This window comes from Anser anser (genome assembly GCF_964211835.1).
Source record: "Anser anser genome assembly, chromosome: 2".
Lineage (NCBI taxonomy): Eukaryota > Metazoa > Chordata > Aves > Anseriformes > Anatidae > Anser > Anser anser.
The window spans coordinates 851379-874145 of record NC_139721.1 but is presented as its reverse complement, the minus strand read 5'-3'; the positions used below and the strand labels follow the sequence as shown (position 1 = coordinate 874145).

Genomic DNA, 22767 nt, shown 5'->3' with positions numbered 1-22767 from the left:
AGCGCTATGGGGCACAGGAGCGCTATGGGGCAGAGGAGCCCTGTGGGGTGCAGGAATGCTATGGGGCAGAGGAGCGCTATGGGGCACAGGGGTGCTATGGGGCACAGGAGCCCTGTGGGGTGCAGAAGCGCTATGGGGCACAGGAGCCCTGTGGGGCACAGCAGCTCTATAGGGCACAGCCCCCTGGATGTGGGGCTCTATGGGGCGCAGCCGTGCTTGGGGTCGGGGCGTTGTGCTCGGGGCTGCCCCGCTATGGGGCACGGGGCCCCCGTGGGGGTGCGGCATGGAGCAGGGGGCCCCATAGGGTGCCTCTGGGGGGCGGCGGGGCCCATAGGGGCTGTAGGGGACCTGTGGGGTGCAGCCCCTATAAGGTGCAGGGCCCCTGTGGGGTGCAGTGGCCATGGGGTGCAGGGCCCCACAGGGTGCAAGGCCCCCATAGAGCGCAGCCCTATAGGGGTAGCGGTCCTATAGGGTGCAGGGTCTATGGGGCGCAGGCTTCACGGGGTGTAGACCCCGTAGGCTGCAGGACCCCTATGGGCCGTACAATACAGCCCCTCAGCTCAGCCCCTATGGGCTGCAGGGCTCCTATAGGTGGCAGCCCCTATAGGATGCATGGCCCCTGTAGCCTGCAGAGCCCCCTATAGGCTGCAGTCCCTATAGCCTGCATGACCCCTACAACCTGCAGAGCCCCTACAGATGGACACCCCTATAGGCTGCCAGACCCTATGGGATGCACAGCCCCATAGGCTGTAGGGCCCCTATAGGCTGCAGGTTTCTGTGGGCTGCATGAACTACAGCCTGCTGAACCTCTATAGGATGGAGACCCCTACAGGATGCAGAACCCCTATAGGATGCAGACCCCTGTAGGCTGCCGGACCATATGGGATGCAGGGCCCTATAAGCTGCATGGCCACTATTGCCTGCAGAGCCCCTGTACATGCAGACCCTATAGGCTGCCAGACCCTATGGGATGCAGACCCCTATAAATGCAGACCCCATGGGTGCAGACCCTATAGGATTCAAACCCTACAGGTACAGCCCCCCATGGGATGCAGACCCTATAGATACAGACTCTATAGAATGCGTGACTGTATAGATGGAGGTCTCTATAGGTGCATGACCCTATAGGCTGCATATCCTATAGATGATGCAGACCCTATAGATACAGACCCCATAGGTGCAGACTCCTATAGGATGCATAACCCTATCAATGCAGGTCCCCACAGATGATGCAGACCCCATAGGTACAGACCCCGCAGGTGCAGACCCCACAGATGATGCAGCCCCCTATAGATGCAGACCCTACAGACGCAGACCCTATGGACGATGCAGACCCTATAGGTGCAGACCCCATAGGTGCAGACCCCATAGATGACGCAAACCCTATAGGTACAGACCCTATAGACGATGCAGACCCTATAGATACAGACCCTATAGGATGCACAGCCCTATAGGATGCATGACCCTATAGATGCAGTCCCTATAGGTGCAGCCCCTATAATCCAGGGCCCTATAGATGCAGCCCCACAGACGATGCAGCCCCTATAGATGCAGACCCTATAGGTGCAGCCCGCTATAGGTACAGACCCCTATCGATCCAGGCCCCTATAGGAGCCGCCTCCATAGGCCGCAGCCCCTATAGATTCCACTGGAGGACCGACGTCTCTATGGTGGCGGCCAGAGCGGCCTCCCCCCCCCTCCCTCCGGCCCTCCTGGCCCGCGCGCTTCCGGCCTCTCGCTGGTCGGCTTCCGGCCCGCGCCTGGGAGCGCGGCGGTGAGCGGGGGGGGGGATGCTCGGGGGGTCCCGGGGGGGCGGGGGGGCTCTGGGGAGCCCCAAAATTTGGGGGGAGGGCACGGGGGGGGTCTGAGGGTCCTCAGAATTTGGGGGGGGGACGTGGGGGGTGTCAAGGAGCCGTGGGGGTCCCTAAATTTGGGTGGTGGGGGCCACGGAGGGGGGGGTTAAGGAGATGTGGGGACCCCAAATTTATGGGGACACGCATGGGGGGGCTCTGAGAGTCCCAAAATTGGGGGGGGGGCTCTGAGGAGCCATAGGACCCCAAAATTTAGGGGGGGGGAATGGAGGGGGTTAAGGAGGTGTGGGACCCCTAAATCTTGGGGGGGGGGGGGACGACACGTGGGGGGGATTAAGGGTCCTTGGGGACCCAAAATTTGGGGGGGTGGAGATGTGGGGGGAGGAGTCAAGGAGCTGTGGGACCCCAAAATTTAGGGTTGTGGACACAAGTGTGGGGGGGGCTCTGCATAGTTGTGGGACCCCAAAATTTGTCTGGGGGGGGTATGTGTGTGTGGGGGGGGCTCTGAGGAGCCGTGAAACCCCCAAATTTGGGGGGGGTCAGTTAAGGAGCCGTGGGACCCTTAAATTTAGGGGGAGGGGGCATATGGGGAGGGTTAATGAGCCGTGGGACCCCAAAATTGAGGGGGGGGGACACACGTGGGGGGGGGGGGCTTTGCAGATCCACGAGACCCCAAAATTTATGGGACTGGGACCTTGATCCACTTGGGGACCTCTGGGGGAGGGAGCGGCCTGAAAATTTGGGGACCTCTCCCCCCAGAGCTCCCCGATTTCTTCCCCCCCTCCCAGGATCGTTTTCGGGGTGCGGGGGGGGGGGGATCGCGCCGGCCATGTACGCGGTGTACAAGCAAGCCCACCCCCCCACGGGGCTGGAGTTCTCCATGTACTGCAACTTCTTCTCCAACGCCGAGCGCAACCTGGTGGTGGCCGGCACCTCCCAGCTCTACGTCTACCGCCTCAACCACGACGCCGAGGTGCGCCCCGAAAGGACGCCCCCACCCCCCCAAAAAAAAAAAATGGGGTGGCCCCAGGCGGTGTCACCCGGTGGGTTTTTTTGGGGGGTGCTGTGGTGGTGATGGTTGTGCCCATTGTTCTTGCAGAGCGGGGTGAAAGGAGACAGGAACGCGGGTAGGTGGAGGAGGAGGGGACGTCCACCCCGCAAGGTTGTTGGGGGAGGGGGGAGGGGGCTGCCTTCTGCTGGGGGGGTGGGGAGGGGGGGCGGTCTTGGGGTGTTGGTGGTCTTGGGGTGCGAAGGTCTTGGGGTGCTGGTGGTCTTAAAGGTTGGTCGTCTTAGAGGTTGGTGGTCTTGGAAGGGTCGATGGTCTTGGGGTGTGATGGGCTTGGGGTGTTGGTGGGCTTGGGGCGCGATGGTGTGGGGATGCTGGTGGGCTTGGAGGTTGGTGGGCTTGGGGTGTTGGTGGGCTTGGGGTGTTGGTGGTCTTGGGGTGTGATGGTGTCGGGGTGTGAAGGTCTTGGGGGGGTGGTGGTCTTGGAAGGATTGGTGGTCTTGGGATGTTGGTGGTCTTGGGGCATGGTGGTGTTGGGGTGTGATGATGTCGGGGTGTGATGGTGTTGGGGTGTTGGTGGTCTCAGAAGTTGGTGGTCTTGGAAGGGTTGGTGGTCTTGGGGTGGTGGTGGTGTTGGGGTGTGATGGTCTTGGGGCATTGGTGGTCTTGGGGGTGATGGTTTTGGAGATCGGTGGTCTTGGAGGTTGGTGGACTTGGGGTGCGATTGTCTTGGAGTGGTGGCAGCCTTGGGGGAGGGTTGGGGTCTTGGAGGTTGGTGGTCTTGGGGCGTGATGGTCTTGGGGCATTGACAGTCTTGGGGGATAGTGGTCTTGGAGGTTGGTGGTCTTGGGGTGTTGGTGGTGTTGAGGTGCGATGGTGTTGGGGTGTGAAGGTCTCAGGGCATTGGCGGTCTTGGGGGGGGGTGCCAGTTTTGGGGATCGGTGGTCTTGGAGGTTGGTGGTCTTGGGGTGTGATGGTGGTGGGCATTGGCAGTCTCGGGGGGTGATGGTCTTGGAGACTGGTGCTCCTGGGGCGTTGGGGTGCGATGGTCTTGGGGTGGTGGCAGGCTTGGGGGGTGATGGTGTTGGAGTTTGAGGGTCTTGGGGCGCTGGCGGTCTTGGGTTTTTTGATGGTCTCAGAGCGTTGGTGGTCTTGGGTGGGCTGGGGGGGTGCTGGTGTTCACGAGGGGTTGGTGGGCCGGGGGGGTTGGTTTTTGGGGGATCGGTGGTCTCGGGGGACGTTGGTGGTCGTGAGGTGTTGGCGGTCGCGGGACCTTGTTGGTCTGGTGGCTTTGGTGGTCTCAGGGGACGTCGGGGGTCTTGGGGGGTGCTGGTGGTCTCATGGGGTGCTGGTCTCGGAGGGGGGGGTTGGCGTTCTTGGGGGGCTGGTGTCCTCGGGACGTTGGTGTCCTCGGGACACTGGTGGCCTTGGGACGTTGATGGTCACGGGGCGTCGGTGTCCTTGGGGCGTCGGTGTCCTTGGGGGTGTTGGCAGTCACGGGACATTGACGTTCTCCTTGGGCCAATTTAGTGGAAAAACACGAGGGATGGGTGAGGCCGGGGGGGGGAATGGTGACACCGTGTGTCCCCCTCTGCCCCCCCGCCCCGTGTCCTCGCACCCCCTGCAGAAGGCAAGGGCCACAAGGAGAAGCTGGAGCTGGTGGCCTCCTTCTCCTTCTTCGGCAACGTCATGTCCATGGCCAGCGTGCAGCTGGCGGGGGCCAAGCGGGACGCGCTGCTGCTCAGCTTCAAGGACGCCAAGGTAGGGACGGGTCCGGGGGGGTGGGGGGGGCACCCATGGGCGCCCCCCGCCCCACTGTGACGCTCCCTGCCCCCCCCCCCAGCTCTCGGTGGTGGAGTACGACCCCGGCACGCACGACCTGAAGACGCTCTCGCTGCACTACTTCGAGGAGCCGGAGCTGCGGGTAGGCCCGGGGGCCGCGGGCACGTGCTGCCCCCCAAAAACGCGGCTGGGGGGGGCAGGGGGGTTGCCCCGTGGCCAAGCACCCCCTAACCCCAACCTCGTTGCCCGCAGGACGGCTTCGTGCAGAACGTCCACATCCCCAAGGTGCGGGTGGACCCTGACGGGCGCTGCGCCGTCATGCTCATCTACGGCACGCGGCTGGTGGTGCTGCCCTTCCGCCGCGACTCGCTGGCTGACGAGCATGAGGGGCTGGTGGGAGAGGGGTGAGTGGGGGCCGGGAGCCCGCAGCGTGCGGCCAACGCGTGGGCCAGCGTGTGGCTCGGTACGGCCAACGTGGCCAACGTGTGAGTCAGTATGGCCAGGATGTGGCTCAGCACGGCCAACGTGGGGTTCAGCATGGCCAACGTGTGGCTCAGCATGGCCAACATGTGGCTCAACACGGCCAACGTATGGCTCAGCGTGGCCAACACGGCCATCGTGTGGCTCAGCATGGCCAACGTGTGGCTCAGCACGGCCAACATGGCCAATGGATGAGTCAATATGGCCAAGATGTGGCTCAGCACGGCCAACACGCGGTTCAATGCAATCGGTGTATGGCTCGATATGGCCAACATGGCCAACGTGTGGCTCACTGTGGCTCAACACAGCCAACGTGTGGCTCAGTATGGCCAACATGGCCAACGTGTGGTTCAAAACAGCCAACGTATGGCTGAACATGGCCAACGTATGGCTCAACACAGCCAACACGGCCAACGTGTAGCTCAGCTCAGTCAATGTGTGCCTCAGCACAGCCAGCATGGCCAGCGTGGCTCAACATGGCCAATGCGTGCCTCAACATGGCCAACGTGGCTCAACATGGCCAACGTGTGGCTCAACAAGGCCAACGTGTGGTTCAGAACAGCCAATGTATGGTTCAACGTGGCCAATGTATGGCTCAGGTCAGCCAACGTATGCCTCAGCACAGCCAACGTGGCCAACGTGGCTGAACATGGCCAACGTGTGCCTCAACAAGGCCAACACAGTCAACGTGTGGCTCAGGGTGGCCAGTGTTTGCCTCAACATGGCCAACGTGTGCCACAACACGGCCAACGTGTGCCTCAACATGCCCAGTGCGTGGCTCACCGTGGCCATCGTGTGGCCTGGAGCTCGCAGAACGGGGGGAGGTGGGAAATAAGGCAGAAATTCTGCCCCCGGGGGCGGTGAGGCCCTGGCCCAGGCTGCCCAGAGGAGCTGGGGGGGCCCAACCCTCAGGGGGGCCAAGGATGGGCTGGGAGGGGCTGGGAAGGTTGTGCCCATGGTGGGGCTGGAGCTGGGGGTCTTTGAGGCCCTCTCCCACCCAGACCTCACCGTGACTGTGCCCCCCCCCCCATTGCGCAGGCAGAAGTCGAGCTTCCTGCCCAGCTACATCATCGACGTGCGGGAGCTGGACGAGAAGCTGCTGAACATCATCGACATGCAGTTCCTCTGCGGCTACTACGAGCCCACCCTCCTCATCCTCTTCGAGCCCAACCAGACGTGGCCGGGGTAAGGCCGCGGAGGCGGGGGGGGGTGGAGGGGGGACACACACGACGCGCGGCGGGGTCCCCGTGGCAGGAGGTGACGCCGGCCCCCGCAGGCGCGTGGCGGTGCGGCAGGACACGTGCAGCATCGTGGCCATCTCGCTGAACATCATGCAGAAGGTGCACCCGGTCATCTGGTCCCTCAGCAACCTGCCCTTCGACTGCACGCAGGCGCTGGCCGTCCCCAAGCCCATCGGTGAGGGCGGCGATGGCACCGGCGGGGCTGGGGGGGGGGGGACACACGGGGAGGGCACCGCTGACGCCCGGCCGCCCCCCCAGGCGGCGTGGTGATCTTCGCCGTCAACTCGCTGCTGTACCTCAACCAGAGCGTGCCGCCCTACGGCGTGTCCCTCAACAGCCTCACCGCCGGCACCACCGTCTTCCCGCTGCGTAAGCGCCGCCGTGGGGGCCGGGGGGGGTGGAGGGGCACGGGCGGGGGTCCCGACGTGCCGGCCCCGACGCCGCGCGCTCCCCCGCAGGCATGCAGGACGGGGTGAAGCTGACGCTGGACTGCGCGCAGGCCGCCTTCATCTCCTACGACAAGATGGTGATCTCGCTGAAGGGCGGGGAGATGTGAGCGCTGCCTGATGCCCCGGGGGGGGGGTCCCGCGCCCCGGCACGGCCGGGCCCCCACCACCATCCCCATCCCTCTGCCCGCAGCTACGTCCTGACACTGATCACGGACGGGATGAGGAGCGTGCGCTCCTTCCACTTCGACAAGGCGGCCGCCAGCGTGCTCACCACCTGCGTAAGTCCCCGTGTCCGTCCCCGTGTCCCTCCGTCCGTCCGTCCCGCGCGGCCGGGCCCCCCCACAGCCCCCCCCCTACCCACAGATGGTGACGCTGGAGCCGGGCTACCTGTTCCTGGGGTCCCGCCTGGGCAACTCGCTGCTGCTCAAGTACACGGAGAAGCTGCAGGAGGCGCCCGTCGGCGTGGCCAAGGACGCGGCCGACAAGCAGGTGGGGGCAGGGGGGCGCCCAGCGGGTCCCGGTCCCCGTGGTCACTGCGTCCCCATTGCCACGTCCCCACCACCAGGTCCCCATCGTCCTGTCCCCACCGTGGCTGCACCCCCGTGGCCATGTGTCCTTGGTCACCTTGTCCCCAGGGTCTCCGTGTCCCCACGGTCCCCGTGTCCCCACCTCCCTGTCCCCACCACGGCTGCGTCCCCCTTGCTGCGTCCTCACAGCTGTGTCCCCTTTGCCACCATGTCCCCAAGGTCTCCACGTCCCCACTGCCGTGTCCCTGCCACTGCCACGTCCCTGCCACCGGGTCCCCGTTTCCCTGTCCCCACAGCCGTGTCCTCGCAGCCACGTCCCCTTGGTCACCGCGTCCCCACGGTCTCTGAGTCCCCGCCACAGCCATGTCCCCACCACCGGGTCCCCTGTCCCCTCCACGGCCATGTCCCCACAGTCTCCATGTCCCTGTGATCTCCATGTCCTCTCCACGGCCGTGTCCCCACGGTCTCCGTGTCCCCATGGTCTCCGTGTCCCCTCCACGGCCACATCCCCACGGTTTCCGTGTCCCCCCCGCTGCCACGTCCCCGGCGGCACTGGTCTCACTGGGGTGCCGCGAGCCCCGTGCTGGGGTCTCCGGGCTGCCTCCCCCCGCAGGAGGAGCCCCCGCTGAAGAAGAAGCGCTCGGACTCCTCGGGGACCTGGGCAGGTAGGTGGCAGCGGGGCTGCCGGTCGGGGGGGACGGGGATGGGGACACCCCCCCCGCGTCACCCACGCTGACGGGCGCTGCCGCGGCGCGAGCAGGCGGGAAGTCGGCGGCGCAGGACGAGGTGGACGAGATCGAGGTGTACGGCAGCGAGGCGCAGTCGGGCACGCAGCTCGCCACCTACTCCTTCGAGGTGCGGCCCCCGCCTCGTGGCACCGCTCCCTGGCGCTCGCGGTGCTGCCACGCGGCGCCCCCATCCCCGTCCCTGTCCCCCGTCCCTGTCCCCATCCCTGTCCCCGTCCCACGCAGGTCTGCGACAGCATCCTCAACATCGGCCCCTGCGCCAACGCCGCCATGGGCGAGCCGGCCTTCCTCTCCGAGGAGGTGAGCGTGGCCCCGGGCCCCTGACGTGACACGGCGTGACGTGACACGGTGTGACGTGACACGGCGTGACGTGACACGGCGTGACGTCCCCACGCGTGTCCCCTGCTCCTGCAGTTCCAGAACAGCCCGGAGCCGGACCTGGAGATCGTGCTCTGCTCCGGCTACGGCAAGAACGGGGCGCTCTCGGTGCTGCAGGTGAGCGTGGCCGGCACCGTACCCCTGCATCCCTTCATTCCCCTGTCCCCACGTCCCCCCATGTCCCCGCGTCCCCCACATCCCTGCGTCCCCCATGTCTCCTACATCCCCACATCCCCACGTACCCCACGTCCCCGTGTCCCTGCATCCTCATATCCCCACGTCCCCGCATCCCCGCGTCCCCACATCCTCATGTCCCCGTGTCCCCGTGTCCCTGCACCCTCATGTCCCCGTGTCCTTGCATCCCCACGTCCCCGCATCCCCACATCCCTGCGTCCCCGTGTCCCTTTGTCCCCACGTCCCTGCGCCCTCACGTCCCCGTGTCCCCGCGCCGTGCCGCTGCCTGCCGTGGTGAGGAGCGTCCGCCGCAGGCGCGGTGCCGGTGCCACAGCATGGGCCGGGAGAACCAGGGCTGCCCCGAGCGGTGGGCGCAGCCTGTACGCCCCGAGCTACAGCCCCACGGTGCCCGGGGGGCTGGGGGGGGGGGTCCGTGTTGCCCCCCGCCCGCGCCCCCACCGCTGTCTCCCCGCAGAAGAGCATCCGGCCCCAGGTGGTGACCACCTTCGAGCTGCCCGGCTGCTACGACATGTGGACGGTGGTCTCGCCGCCCAGGAAGGAGGAGGTCGGTGGTGACGCGCATCCCCTCCCCGTGTCCCCCCCACCATGTCCCTTCCCTGTGTCCCTTTCCCCGTTCCACCTCCCCAAGTCCCCTTCCCCGTGCCACGTTCCCTGGGTCCCCTTCCCCGTGTCCCCTTCCCATGTCCCCATCTCCATTCCGCCTCACCACGTCCCCTTCCCCGTGTCCCCTCCCCTGTGTCACCCTCCTGTGTCCCTTCCCCATGTCCCCTTCCTCGTGCCACGCTCCCACATCACTTCCCCGTGTCCCCTTGCCTGCCCCCTCTCCACTAAGTCCCAGAATCATTAGGGTTGGAAAAGCCCTCCAAAATCATCTGGTACAGCCACCCCCCTACCACCACTGTCACCCCCAAACCATGTCCCCAAGCACTGCGTCCAACCTCTCCTTGAACACCCCCAAGGACGGTGACGCCACCCCCCCCGTACAACCTGTCTCAACACCTGACTGCTCTCCGTGAACAGAAATGTCTCCTCATTTCCCACCTGAACCTCCTGATTTCCACGCCACCTTCCCCACGTCCCCTCCCCTGCGTCCCCTTCCTTGTCCCACCCTCCCGTGTCCCTCCGTCCCCTCCCCGTGTCCCCCCCTGGGTGCCGGCTGCCCCCCCGGTCCCGGCGGGGGCTCCCAGCGCCCGGCTCCCCGCAGGCTGAGACGAGCACCACGGGTGAAACCAGCGAGAAGGACGCGGCGCCCCCCGAGCCCCCCGAGGACGCGGGCCGGCGGCACGGCTTCCTCATCCTCAGCCGCGAGGACTCCACCATGGTGCGGCCCCAGGGCTCGGCGCGGCGCCGGTGCCGGTGCCGGCGAGCGGGGGGCGACGCCAGGTTCCCAATCCCTCGCCCCCCGCAGATCCTGCAGACGGGCCAGGAGATCATGGAGCTGGACACGAGCGGCTTCGCCACGCAGGGCCCCACCGTCTTCGCCGGCAACATCGGCGAGAACCGGTACATCGTGCAGGTGTCGCCGCTCGGCATCCGGCTGCTGGAGGGAGGTGAGCGCCCGGCACGGCACCGGGGGGGGCGGGGGGGTGGTCCCGGCGCGCCGGCTGCCCCCTGACGGCGCTGCCCGCAGTGAACCAGCTGCACTTCATCCCCGTGGACCTGGGCTCGCCCATCGTGCACTGCGCCGTGGCCGACCCCTACGTGGTGATCCTGAGCGCCGAGGGCCAGGCCTCCGTCTTCGTGCTCAAGAGCGACACGTACGGCGGCCGCACGCACCGCCTGGCGCTGCAGAAGACGCAGCTGCACCACGTGAGTGCCGCCCCGCGCCGCGTCACCTCTGTCATTGCGTCACCCGTGGCGTCGCGTCACCCGTGGCATCGTGTCACTCATGTCATTGCATCACCCGTGGCATCGTGTCACTCACAGCATAGCATCGCCCATGGCGTCATGTCACCCATGGCATCGCGTCACACACAGCGTCACGTCACAGCATCACATCATGTCATCGCGTCATCCGTGGTGTCATGTCACCTAATGGCATCACGTCACCTGTGTCATTGCATCACCTGTGGCATCACGTCACCCGTGGCATTGCGCTACCCACAGCATCGCGTCACCCACAGCATAGTGTCACCCATGGCATCGCATCACCCACGGTGTTACATCACCCACGGTACCACCCGTGGCACCATTTCACCCGTGTTGGGCCCTGTGTTGATGTGTCACCATGGTGTCACCCACGGCATGGTGTTGCCTGCGGTGACACCTCACCTATGGTGTGGTGTCACCCACATGCGATGTCACCCGCGGTGTCACCCATACAGTCACGTCACCCCTCAACCACGGCATCGCATCGCCCACGGTGTCACCCACAGCATCACACCACCTTCGGTCTGACCCGTGGTGTCACCTGTGGCTGTGTGCCACCTCTGGTGTCACCCACAGCATGGTGTCACCCGTGGCGTTGTGTCACCCATGTATCACGTCACAGCGGCACGTCACCCATGTCACCTGTAGTGTCACCCATGATGTCACGCCACTCGTGGCATTGCCCCAACACAGTGTCACCTGCAGTGCCACGTCACCCATAGTGTGAGCTGTGGCATCACCCGTGGCACAGTGTCACCCACAGTGTCACCTGCAGTGTCACCCACGGCGTTGTGTGGCCCGCGGTGTCACCCAAGATGCCACCCATGGCATCGTGCCACCTGCAGTGTCACCCGTGGTGTCACCCAGGGCATCACGTCTGCTGTGGTGTCACCCGGGGTGTGATGTCACCCGTGGCACGGTGTCACCCATGGTGTGATGCTACCCGTGGTGCGGTGCCACCCGTGTCACCCGTGTCACCGTGCCACCCGCAGCAGCCGAAGGTGATCGCGCTGTGCGTGTACCGCGACGTCAGCGGGATGTTCACCACCGAGAGCCGGGCGGCCGGCGCCCGCGACGAGCTGGCCCTGCGCGGCCACGCGGAGGCCGAGACCCTCATCCAGGACATCAGGTGGGCGGGGGCGGGACCGCGCCGCGTCCCCGCCGTGGTGTCCCCACGGTGGTGGCCGTGTCCTCGTGGTGGTGGCAGTGTCCCTGCGGTGGTGGTGGTATCCCTGTGGCGGTGTCATTGTCCCCGTGATGGTGTCCCCATGGCGTTGGTGGTGTCCCCATGGCGGTGTCCCTGTGGCGATGTTCCCATGGTGGTGTCCCCGTGGCGGTGGCGATGTCCCTGTGGCATTGGTGGTGTCCCTGCAGCAGTGTCCCCACGGTGGTGGCACTGTCCCTGTGGTGGTGGCAGTGTCCCCACAACGGTGGCTGTGTCCCCGTGGCGGTGGCGGTGTCCCTGTGGCAGTGTCCCCGTGGTGGTGGCGGTGTCCCCGTCCCAGTGATTGGGTCCCAGTGGCGGTGTCCCCATGGTGGTGGCAGTGTCCCCGCGGCGGTGTCCCCGTGGCAGTGGCAATGTCCCCATGGTGGTGGCAGTGTCCCTGTGGCGGTGTCCCTATGGTGGTGGCGGTGTCCCCATGGCGGTGTCCCCGTGGCGGTGGCAATGTCCCCATGGTGGTGGCGGTGTCCCCGTGGTGGTGGCGGTGTCCCCGCGGCGGTGTCCCTCGCTCACGGCGCGTGCCCGGCAGCGACGCGGTGGACGACGAGGAGGAGATGCTGTACGGGGACTCGGGGGCGCTCTTCAGCCCCGCCAAGGAGGAGCCGCGCCGCAGCCTCCCCGCGGCCGAGCGGGAGCCGCACCAGCACCGGGCCGAGCCCACGCACTGGTGCGTGCTGGTGCGCGAGAACGGCGCCATGGAGGTGAGGGCGCCACGCGGCGCCACCGCGTCCCCCGTCCTGTCCCCTGTCCCCCTTGTCCCTCTGTCCCCTCATCCTTCTGTCCATCCCCCCCCCTCCTGTCCTGCGAATCCACCCAGCGTCACCGCGTCCCCCCGTCCCCCCTCCCGTGGATCTGCCCAGTGTCACCGCGCCCTCCCGGTGTCCCCCCACTCCGCACATCCACCCAGTGTCCCCCAGTGTCCCCCAGTGTCCCCCCGGTGTCCCCCTGTCCATCCATCACACAAACCTGCCTGGCGTCACTGCGTCCTCCTGGTGTCCCCCCACCCCACACATCCCCCCGGTGTCCCCCTGTCCCCCAGTGTCCCCCTGTCCCCATGGTGTCCCCCTGTCCCCCCATCCTTCCATCCTGCACATTCCCCCAGTGTCTCCCAGTCCCCCCGGTGTCTCTCCGTCCCGCTGTCCATCCATCGCACAACCCCCCCGGTGTCCCCCTGTCCATCTATCACACAACCCCCCCAGTGTCCCCCAACCCCACACATGCCCCACAGTGCCCCCCAGTCCCCCCGGTGTCCCCCAGTCCCCCCGTCCATCCATCACACAACCCCCCCGGTGTCCCCCGACCCCACACATGCCCCCAGTGTCCCCCAGTCCCCCCAGTCCCCCCGTCCATCCGTCACACACCCCCCCCGGTGTCCCCGTGCCCGCAGATCTACCAGCTGCCGGAGTGGCGCCTGGTGTTCCTGGTGAAGAACTTCCCCATGGGGCAGCGCGTGCTGGTCGACAGCTCCTTCGGGCAGCCGGCGGCGCCCGGCGAGGCCAAGAAGGAGGAGGTGACGCGGCAGGGCGAGCTGCCGCTGGTCAAGGAGGTGCTGCTGGTGGCCCTGGGCAACCGCCAGAGCCGGCCCTACCTGCTGGTGAGCCGTGGGCGTGGGGCCGGGCTGTGGGGCTGGGCAGGGCTGTGGGGCCGGGATGTGGGGCTGGGATGTGGGCCTAGGGCAGGATATGGGGCTGGGATGTGGGCCTAGGGCAGGATATGGGGCTGGGATGTGGGCCTAGGGCAGGATATGGGGCTGGGATGTGGGGCTGGGGTGGGATATGGGGTCGGGATGTGGGGCTGGGGGTGGGATATGGGGCCGGGATGTGGGGCTGGGATGTGGGCCTAGGGCAGGATATGGGGCTGGGATGTGGGGCTGGGGTGGGATATGGGGTCGGGATGTGGGGCTGGGGGTGGGGTATGGGGCTGGGATGTGGGCCTAGGGTGGGATATGGGGCTGGGATGTGGGGCTGGGGGCAGACATGGGGCTGGGATGTGGGGCTGGGGTGGGATATGGGGCCGGGATGCGGGGCTGGGGGCAGACATGGGGCCGGGATGTGGGGCTGGGGTGGGATATGGGGGTGGGATATGGGGCTGGGGTGGGATATGGGGGTGGGATATGGGGCTGGGATGTGGGGCTGGGGGTGGGATATGGGGCCGGGATGTGCGGTTGGGGGCAGACATGGGGTCAGGATGTGGGGCTGGGGGTGGGATATGGGGCCGGGATGTGCGGTTGGGGGCAGACATGGGGCCAGGATGTGGGGCTGGGGTGGGATGTGGGGCTGGGATGTGGGGCTGGGGGCAGACATGGGGTCAGGATGTGGGGCTGGGCTGGGACACAGTGCAGGGGTGTGGGGCTGGAATGTGGGGCCGGGATATGGGGCTGGGATTGTGGGGCTGAGATGTGGGGCTGAGGCTGGGACATGGTGTAGGGGTGTGGGGCTGGGATGTTGGGCCAGGATATGGGGCTGGGATTGTGGGGCTGGGGCATGAGGATGTGGTTTGGGGCTGTGATGTGGGGCCGTGCCATGGGGCCGTGCCGTGCCACGGGGGTGAATTCTGGGAAGACACCGTGGGGCTGTACCATGGGGCTGGGCCGTGCTGTGGGGCCAGGATGTGGGGCCGTGCCGTGCCATGGGGCCGTGCCGTGGGGTCATGCCATGGGGCCGTGATATGAGGCTGTGCCATGGGGCTGTGCCATGGGGCCGTGCCGTGGGGCCGTGCCGTGGGGCTGTGCCGTGGGGCCGTGCCGTGCCGTGGGGCCGTGCCGTGGGGCCGTGCCCGGCTCACCCCGCGCTCGCCGCCAGGTGCACGTGGACCAGGAGCTGCTGATCTACGAGGCCTTCAGCCACGACTCCCAGCTGGGCCAGAGCAACCTCAAAGTGCGCTTCAAGAAGGTGCGGGGGGCCTGGGGGGGGCCTGGGGGACCTGGGGGGGAACCTGGGGACCTGCGGTGGCCCCGCGCCCCCCCCGTCTCAGCCCCGCGCCTCCCCCCTCCCCCCAGGTGCCCCACAACATCAACTTCCGCGAGAAGAAGCCGAAGCAGTCCAAGAAGAAGCCGGAGAGCGCGGGGGGCGCCGAGGAGCCGGGGGGGCCGCGGGGCCGGGTGGCGCGCTTCCGCTACTTCGAGGACATCTACGGCTACGCGGGGGTGAGCCGGGCGCGAGCTGACGGGGGGGTGGGGGGGGGACCCCATCTGGGGACACCCCATCTGGGGACACCCAGCCGTCATCATCATCATCATCATCGTCATCAATGTGGGACCCCCCCCCCCCAATCAACGTGGGGACCCCACCTAAATCTGGGGACCCTTTCCCATCAATCTCAGGACCCTCCCCTAAATTTGGGACCCCCCCCTAAATTTGGGGACCCTCTTCCGTCAATGTGGGGACCCCCCCTAAATTTGAGAACCATTTCCCGTCAATTTCAGGATCCCCCCATCGACATAGGGACCCCCCCCAAAAAATCTGGGGACTCCTCCCCATCAATTTCAGGATCCCCCAATCGATGTGGGGACCCCCTTAAATTTGGGGACCCTTTCCCATCAATTTCAGGACCCTCCCCTAAATTTGGGGACCTCTTCATCAATGTGGGGACCCCCCCTAAATTTGAGGACCGTTTCCCATCAATTTCAGGACCCACCCCCCATCAACTTGGGACCCTCCCCTTAAATCTGGGGACTCCTCCCCATCAATTTCAGGATCCCCCAGTTGATTTGGGGACCCCCCCCTAAATCTGGGGACCCTTTCCCATCAATGTCTGGACCCTCCCCTAAATTTGGGACCCCCACCTAAATTTGGGGACCCTCTCCCATCAATTTCAGGAACCCCCCTATCGATATGGTTACCCCTCCCCTAAATCTGGGGACCCCCCCATCAATTTCAGGATCCCCCAATCAATGTGGGGACCCCTCCTAAATTTGAGGACCCTCTCCCATCAATTTCAGGAACCCCCCCATCAATACGGTTGCCCCCCTGCCCCAAATCTCGGGACCCCCCCATCAATTTCAGGACCCCCCAGTCAACCTGCAGACCCCCCCCCCAATCCGTGTTGGGACCCCCCCAGTCCATGTGGGACCCCCCTGGGCCTGGGGATGCCCCCCCCAGATTTGGGCCCCCCCAGTGACCGTCTGTCCCCCCTTTTCCCCCCCCCCGAGGTGTTCATCTGCGGCCCGTCCCCGCACTGGCTGCTGGTGACGGCGCGGGGGGCGCTGCGCCTGCACCCCATGACCATCGACGGCTCCGTGGAGTCCTTCGCCCCCTTCCACAACGTCAACTGCCCCAAGGGCTTCCTCTACTTCAACCGCCAGGTGGGTCGGGGGTCCCCGGGGGGGGTGTCCCCGTGTGTGTGTGTGTGTGTGTGTCCCCCTAAAGCCACCCTGACGGTGCCGCCCCCAGGGCGAGCTGCGCATCAGCGTCCTGCCCGCCTACCTCTCCTACGACGCGCCCTGGCCGGTGCGCAAGATCCCGCTGCGCTGCACCGCGCACTACGTGGCGTACCACGTCGAGTCCAAGGTACCGCTGACGCCGCTGTCCCCACCCCGCGTCCCTGGCACGGGGGCGACGCCAGGCTGGGCCCCCCCCCCCCGGTGCTGACGTGCGTCCCCGGCAGGTCTACGCCGTGGCCACCAGCGTCATCAACTCGTGCACACGCATCCCCCGCATGACCGGGGAGGAGAAGGAGTTCGAGAGCATCGAGCGCGGTGAGCCCGGCGGCCCCACGCGGCGCCAGAACGGTGTCCCCACATGGTGCCAGCCCATTGTCCCCAAATGGTGCCATCCCCGTGTCCCCTACATGGCACCGTCCCCGTGTCCCCACGTGGTGCCGTGCTGTTCTGGTGTCCCCATATGGCACCAACCCAGTGTTCCTATATGGCACTATCTTGATGTCCCCTCGTGGTACCATCCCTGTGTCCTCACATGGTGCCATCCCAGTGTCCCCATGTGCCACCATCCCGATGTCCCCATATGGCACTATCTTGTCCCCACACAGTGCCATTCCGGTGTCCTCACATGGTGTCATTCTGGTGTCCCCATGTGGCACCAACCCAGTGTTCCTATATGGCACTATCTTGATGTCCCCTCGTGGTACCATCACGGTGTCCCCACGTGGTGCCATCCCGATGTCCCCATGTGCCACCATCCCAATGTCCCCATATGGCACTATCTTGTCCCCACACAGTGCCATCCCCGTGTCCCCTCATGGTGCCATCCCGATGTCCCCACATGGCACCATCCCGGTGTCCCCACACAGCCCCATCCTGGTGTCCCCTACGTGGCACCGTCCCCGTGTCCCCACGTGGTGCCATGCTGTCCCGGTGTCCCCATGTGGCACTATCCCAGTGTTCCTATATGGCACTATCTTGATGTCCCCTCGTGATACCATCACGGTGTCCCCACGTGGTGCCATCCCAGTGTCCCCATATGGCACTATCTTGTTGTCCCCACACATTGCCATCCCCGTGTCCCCACACGGTGCCATCCTGGTGTCCCCATGTGGCACCATCCCGGTGTCCCCCCGTGGCCCCATCCCGGTGATCCCACACGGTGCCGTCCCACCGTCCCCACGTGGTACCACCCCAGTGTCCCCGTGCAGCCCCATCCCTGTGTCCCCATCCCGGTGTCCCCCTGGGGCCGCCCCCTGAGCGCCGCTGTCCCCCCCCGCCCCGCAGACGAGCGCTACATCCACCCGCAGCAGGAGGCCTTCTCCATCCAGCTCATCTCACCGGTGAGCTGGGAGACCATCCCCAACACCAGGTGAGCGCCCCAGTGCCACCCCGGTGCCACCCCGGTGCCACCCCGGTGCCACCGCGGTGCCACCCGCCTGCCCGCCCCCGCAGGATCGACCTGGAGGAGTGGGAGCACGTCACCTGCATGAAGACCGTGTCGCTGAAGAGCGAGGAGACCGTGTCGGGGCTCAAGGGCTACATCGCCGTGGGCACCTGCCTGATGCAGGGCGAGGAGGTCACCTGCCGCGGCCGGGTGAGCGCCGCGGGGGCGCAGGGGGGGCACCGCGGGGGGCACGGCGGGGCGGGGGTCTCACCGGCGGTGTCGCGGTGCCCAGATCCTGATCATGGACATCATCGAGGTGGTGCCGGAGCCGGGGCAGCCGCTCACCAAGAACAAGTTCAAGGTGCTCTACGAGAAGGAGCAGAAGGGGCCCGTGACCGCCCTGTGCCACTGCAACGGGTACCTGGTGTCCGCCATCGGGCAGAAGGTGCGGGGACGGGGGGGGGCGTGGGGACGGGGGGTGTGGGGACGGGGGGGCGTGGGGATGGGGGGATATGGGGACATGGGGATATGGGGACATGGGGATATGGGGACATGGGGATATGGGGACATGGGGATATGGGGACATGGGGACAGGGGGACATGGGGATATGGGGACATGGGGACATGGGGATATGGGGATATGGGGATATGGGGACAGGGGGATATGGGGATATGGGGACAGGGGGACATGGGGATATGGGGATATGGGGATATGGGGATATGGGGACATGGGGACATGGGGATATGGGGATATGGAGATATGGGGACATGGAGATATGGGGACAGGGGGACATGGGGACGTGGGGATATGGGGATATGGGGACAGGGGGACATGGGGATATGGGGATATGGGGATATGGGGACATGGGGATATGGGGATATGGGGACATGGGGATATGGGGACATGGGGATATGGGGATATGGGGATATGGGGATAGGGGGATATGGGGATATGGGGACATGGGGATACGGGGATATGGGGATATGGGGATAGGGGGATATGGGGATATGGGGACATGGGGATACGGGGATATGGGGATATGGGGATATGGGGACATGGGGACATGGGGATATGGGGACATGGGGACATGGGGACATGGGGATATGGGGATATGGGGATATGGGGATATGGGGACAGGGGGACATGGGGACATGGGGATATGGGGACATGGGGACATGGGGACATGGGGATATGGGGACATGGGGATATGGGGATATGGGGACATGGGGACATGGGGATATGGGGATATGGGGACATGGGGACATGGGGACATGGGGATATGGGGACACGGGGATATGGGGACATGGGGATATGGGGACATGGGGATATGGGGACATGGGGATATGGGGACATGGGGATATGGGGACATGGGGACATGGGGATATGGGGACATGGGGACAGGGGGATATGGGGACATGGGGACATGGGGATATGGGGATATGGGGACATGGGGATATGGGGATATGGGGACAGGGGGATATGGAGACATGGGGATATGGGGACATGGGGATATGGGGACATGGGGATATGGGGACAGGGGGATATGGGGACAGGGGATATGGGGACATGGGGACAGGGGGATATGGAGACATGGGGATATGGAGACATGGGGATATGGAGACATGGGGATATGGAGATAGGGGGATATGGGGATATGGGGATACAGGGATGTGGGGACACAGAGATGTGGGAACTCAGGGACATGGGGACACAAGGATGGGGGGACACAGAGATGTGGGGACAGGGACGTGGGGACAGATGTGGGGACTCAGGGATATGGGAACACGAGGACATGGGGACGTGGGGATGCAGGGACGTGGGGATACGGGGACGTGGGATGTGGGGACGTGGGGATTCAGGGACACGGGGACGCAGGGGCTTGGGGATGCGGGGACTTGGGAACATGGGAATACGGGGATGTAGGGGTACAGGGACACGGGACACGGGGACGCAGGGACTCGGGGACAGGGACGCAGTGGCAGCGGGGGGTCGAGGCGCGTCCCTGCCCCCCGGTGACACCCCCCGACCCCCCCTTGCGCCGCAGATCTTCCTGTGGAGCCTGAAGGACAACGAGCTGACGGGCATGGCCTTCATCGACACGCAGCTCTACATCCACCAGATGATCAGCGTCAAGAACTTCATCCTGGCCGCCGACGTGATGAAGAGCATCTCGCTGCTGCGCTACCAGGAGGAGAGCAAGACGCTGTCCCTCGTCAGCCGGGTAGGGCGCGGGGACACGGGGCGCGGGGCGTGGGGACACGGGGCGAGGGGACACGGGGTGGGGGGACATGGGGTGTGGGGACACGGGGTGGGGGGACATGGGGTGGGGGGACACGGGGTGGGGGGACACGGGGTGAGGGAACACGGGGTGGGGGGACACGGGGTGTGGGGATGTCCCCTGCTGTGCCAGGGGACACGGGGACGGCTCCTCGCTGTGCCCCGGGCTGTAGGGACATCTGCTGTCCTTTGGGACGTGGGCACTTGGGGACACCTCCCTGCCACCCTGGGGGGCTTGGGGACATGGTCCCAGCACGCCAGGGGGACATGAGGACATGGGGACACCCCCCTACCGTGCCAAGGGACACGGGGACACCTCCCTGCCACCCTGGGGGACACGGGGATGCAGTGACACCGCCCTACTGACCTGGGGGACCTGGGAACACCTCTGTGCCACCCTGGGGGACATGGGGACACGGGGACACCTCCCTCCCGCCCCGGGGGACATGGGGACGCCTCCCCACCACGCTGAGGGACTCGGGGACGCGGTGACACCTCCCCGCCACCCCGGGGGGCCGCGGGGGACACGTCACGGCACCGCTGCTGACGGCGGTGCCGCCGCAGGACGCCAAGCCGCTGGAGGTGTACAGCGTGGACTTCATGGTGGACAGCACCCAGCTCGGCTTCCTCGGTGCGTGGCATCGCCCCCGGCACGGCCGGGCTCGGGGCCGGGCCCCGCGGGGGTGTCACTTTGTCCCCGTCACACGCCGCTCTCCGTCCTTCCCGCAGTGTCCGACCGCGACCGCAACCTCCTGGTGTACATGTACCTGCCCGAGGGTGAGCCACGCGTCCCCGTCCCCGTCCCCATCCCCGTCCCCGTCCCGGCGTCGCGGTGACGCGGCGGCTCCCCGCAGCCAAGGAGAGCTTCGGGGGCATGCGGCTGCTGCGCCGCGCCGACTTCCACGTGGGCGCCCACGTCAACACCTTCTGGCGCACGCCGTGCCGCGGCACCGCCGACGGCCTCAAGAAGTCCAGCGCCTGGGAGCAGAAGCACATCACCTGGTTCGGTACGGGGACGGGGCGGGGGGGGGACGCCGGGGGGACAAACGTGGAGGGACGGGGCCGGGGGGGGCGTGGGGGGGCACGGGGAGGAGATGGGGGGCACCAGGGTGGTGCTGGGGGCACGGGGCTGCGTCCCTGTAACTTACCCTTGCGTCCCCCGTCTTGTGTCCCCCATTTTGTGTCACCGCCCCCCCTCCTGTCCCCAACCCCACCGGGGGGTGCTGGGATCGGCCCCCCCTGACCCCCGGGCTCCCCCCCCAGCCACGCTGGACGGCGGCATCGGGCTGCTGCTGCCCATGCAGGAGAAGACGTACCGGCGGCTGCTGATGCTGCAGAACGCCCTCACCACCATGCTGCCGCACCACGCCGGCCTCAACCCCCGCGCCTTCAGGTACCCGCCGTCCCCAGCGCGTCCTCGGGGTCCCCAGCGCGTCCCGGGGGTCCCCAACGTGTCCCGGGGATCCCCAGTGCGTCCCCATAGTCCCCAATGCGTCCCTGGGGTCCCTAACACGTCCCGGGGGTCCCCAACATGTCCCCATAGTCCCCAGCACGTCCTCGGGGTTGCCAATGCGTCCCCGGGGTCCCCAACACGTCCCCAAGGTCCCCAACGTGTCCATGGGGTCCCCAACATGTTCCCATAGTCCCCAACGCGTGCCCAGGGTCCCCAACCCATCCCCATAGTCCCCAACATGTCCCCGGGGTCCCCAACGCATCCTTGGGGTCCCCAATGCGTCCTTGGGGTCCCCAACATGTCCCCATAATCCCCAACACATCCCCGGGGTCCCCAGCACAACCCCATAGTCCCCAACATGTCCCCAGGGTCCCCAACGTGTCCATGGGGTCCACAACGTGTCCCTGAGGTCCCCAGTGCGTCCCCATAGTCCTCAACGTGTGCCTGTGGTCCCCAACACGTCCCCAGGGTCCCCAATGCATCCCCGGGGTCCCCAACATGTCCATGGGGTCCCCAGTGCGTCCCCATAGTCCCCAGCACGTCCCTGGGGTCCCCAACATGTCCCCAGGGTCCCCAACGTGTCCCCAGGGTCCCCAGCGTGTCCCTGGGGTCCCCACTGCAACGGGGCCCAGCAGCCGCCCAGTGGCAGCGCCGCCGGGCGATGCCACCGGGATGTCCCCGGTGCCACCGCGGTGACCGTGGTGTCCCTGACCGTGGCGTCCCCACGCCGGTGTCCCCGGGGCACAGGATGCTGCACATGGACCGGCGCATCCTGCAGAACGCGGTGCGCAACGTGCTGGACGGGGAGCTGCTGAACCGCTACCTCTACCTCAGCACCATGGAGCGCGGCGAGCTGGCCAAGAAGATCGGCACCACGCCCGACATCGTGAGTGGGGCGGCACCGTGGGGCAGCGCCGTGGGGCAGGGACGTGGGGCAGCGCCGTGGGGCAGGGCACCCTTGGTCCTACCGGGCCCTGGTGTGCGAGGGAGCAAGGCTCTGCCCCACACACTGCGCCCCACAGATGTCACCTCCCTGCCCCACAGATCTCTCACCTCCCTGCCCCATGCCCTGGGCCATAGAGATGTATCACCTCCCTGCCCCACGTACTGCACCCCATAGATGTCACCTCCCTGCCCCACACCCTGTGCCCCCTAAATGTCACCTCCCCGCCCCACACGCTGTGCCCCAAATGGACACCGTGCCTGCTGTACACGTGCATTTCCTCCCTGCCCCATATGCTGCGCCCCATATAGACGTGGGGCAGAGCTCCCTGCCCCACTTGCTGTACCCCATAGATGTCACCCCCCACCCCACACCCTGTGCCACCCACCCCCATGGGGCACAGCAGAGCCCCCCCAGCCCCCCCTGGCCCTACTGGGGGCCCCTCGCCCCCCATCTTCCCCCCTCGCCCCGGCCCCCCCTGATGCCGCCTTCCCCCCCCCCCCCCAGATCCTCGAGGACCTGCTGGAGATCGACCGGGTGACGGCGCACTTCTGACGGCACCCCCCGCCCCCCCCCCATGGACCGAAAATTTGTATAAAAAACCACAAAAAACGTCCCAAGC

General features: G+C 66.4%; 1 protein-coding gene across 1 annotated transcript; it reads left to right on the top strand.

The window, feature by feature from the left end:
• The first annotated feature begins 1728 nt into the window (after positions 1–1728).
• Positions 1729–22763, top strand: CPSF1 (cleavage and polyadenylation specific factor 1). The gene is made up of 38 exons (XM_083825555.1): positions 1729–1774; positions 2600–2784; positions 2911–2938; positions 4445–4578; positions 4661–4741; positions 4852–5003; positions 6118–6264; positions 6356–6495; positions 6579–6689; positions 6779–6872; positions 6960–7047; positions 7133–7258; positions 7910–7961; positions 8057–8151; positions 8268–8342; positions 8457–8537; positions 9070–9159; positions 9820–9936; positions 10024–10165; positions 10246–10424; positions 11477–11613; positions 12236–12407; positions 13094–13300; positions 14508–14597; positions 14705–14851; positions 15857–16009; positions 16098–16214; positions 16312–16402; positions 17372–17456; positions 17540–17681; positions 17764–17916; positions 19517–19693; positions 20314–20380; positions 20479–20526; positions 20604–20756; positions 21013–21142; positions 21950–22088; positions 22653–22763. Exons 2-38 carry the CDS (start codon positions 2641–2643, stop codon positions 22698–22700), a joined length of 4332 nt encoding a protein of 1443 aa, XP_083681681.1. The 5' UTR covers positions 1729–1774; positions 2600–2640; the 3' UTR covers positions 22701–22763.
• Positions 22764–22767: the final 4 nt, after the last annotated feature.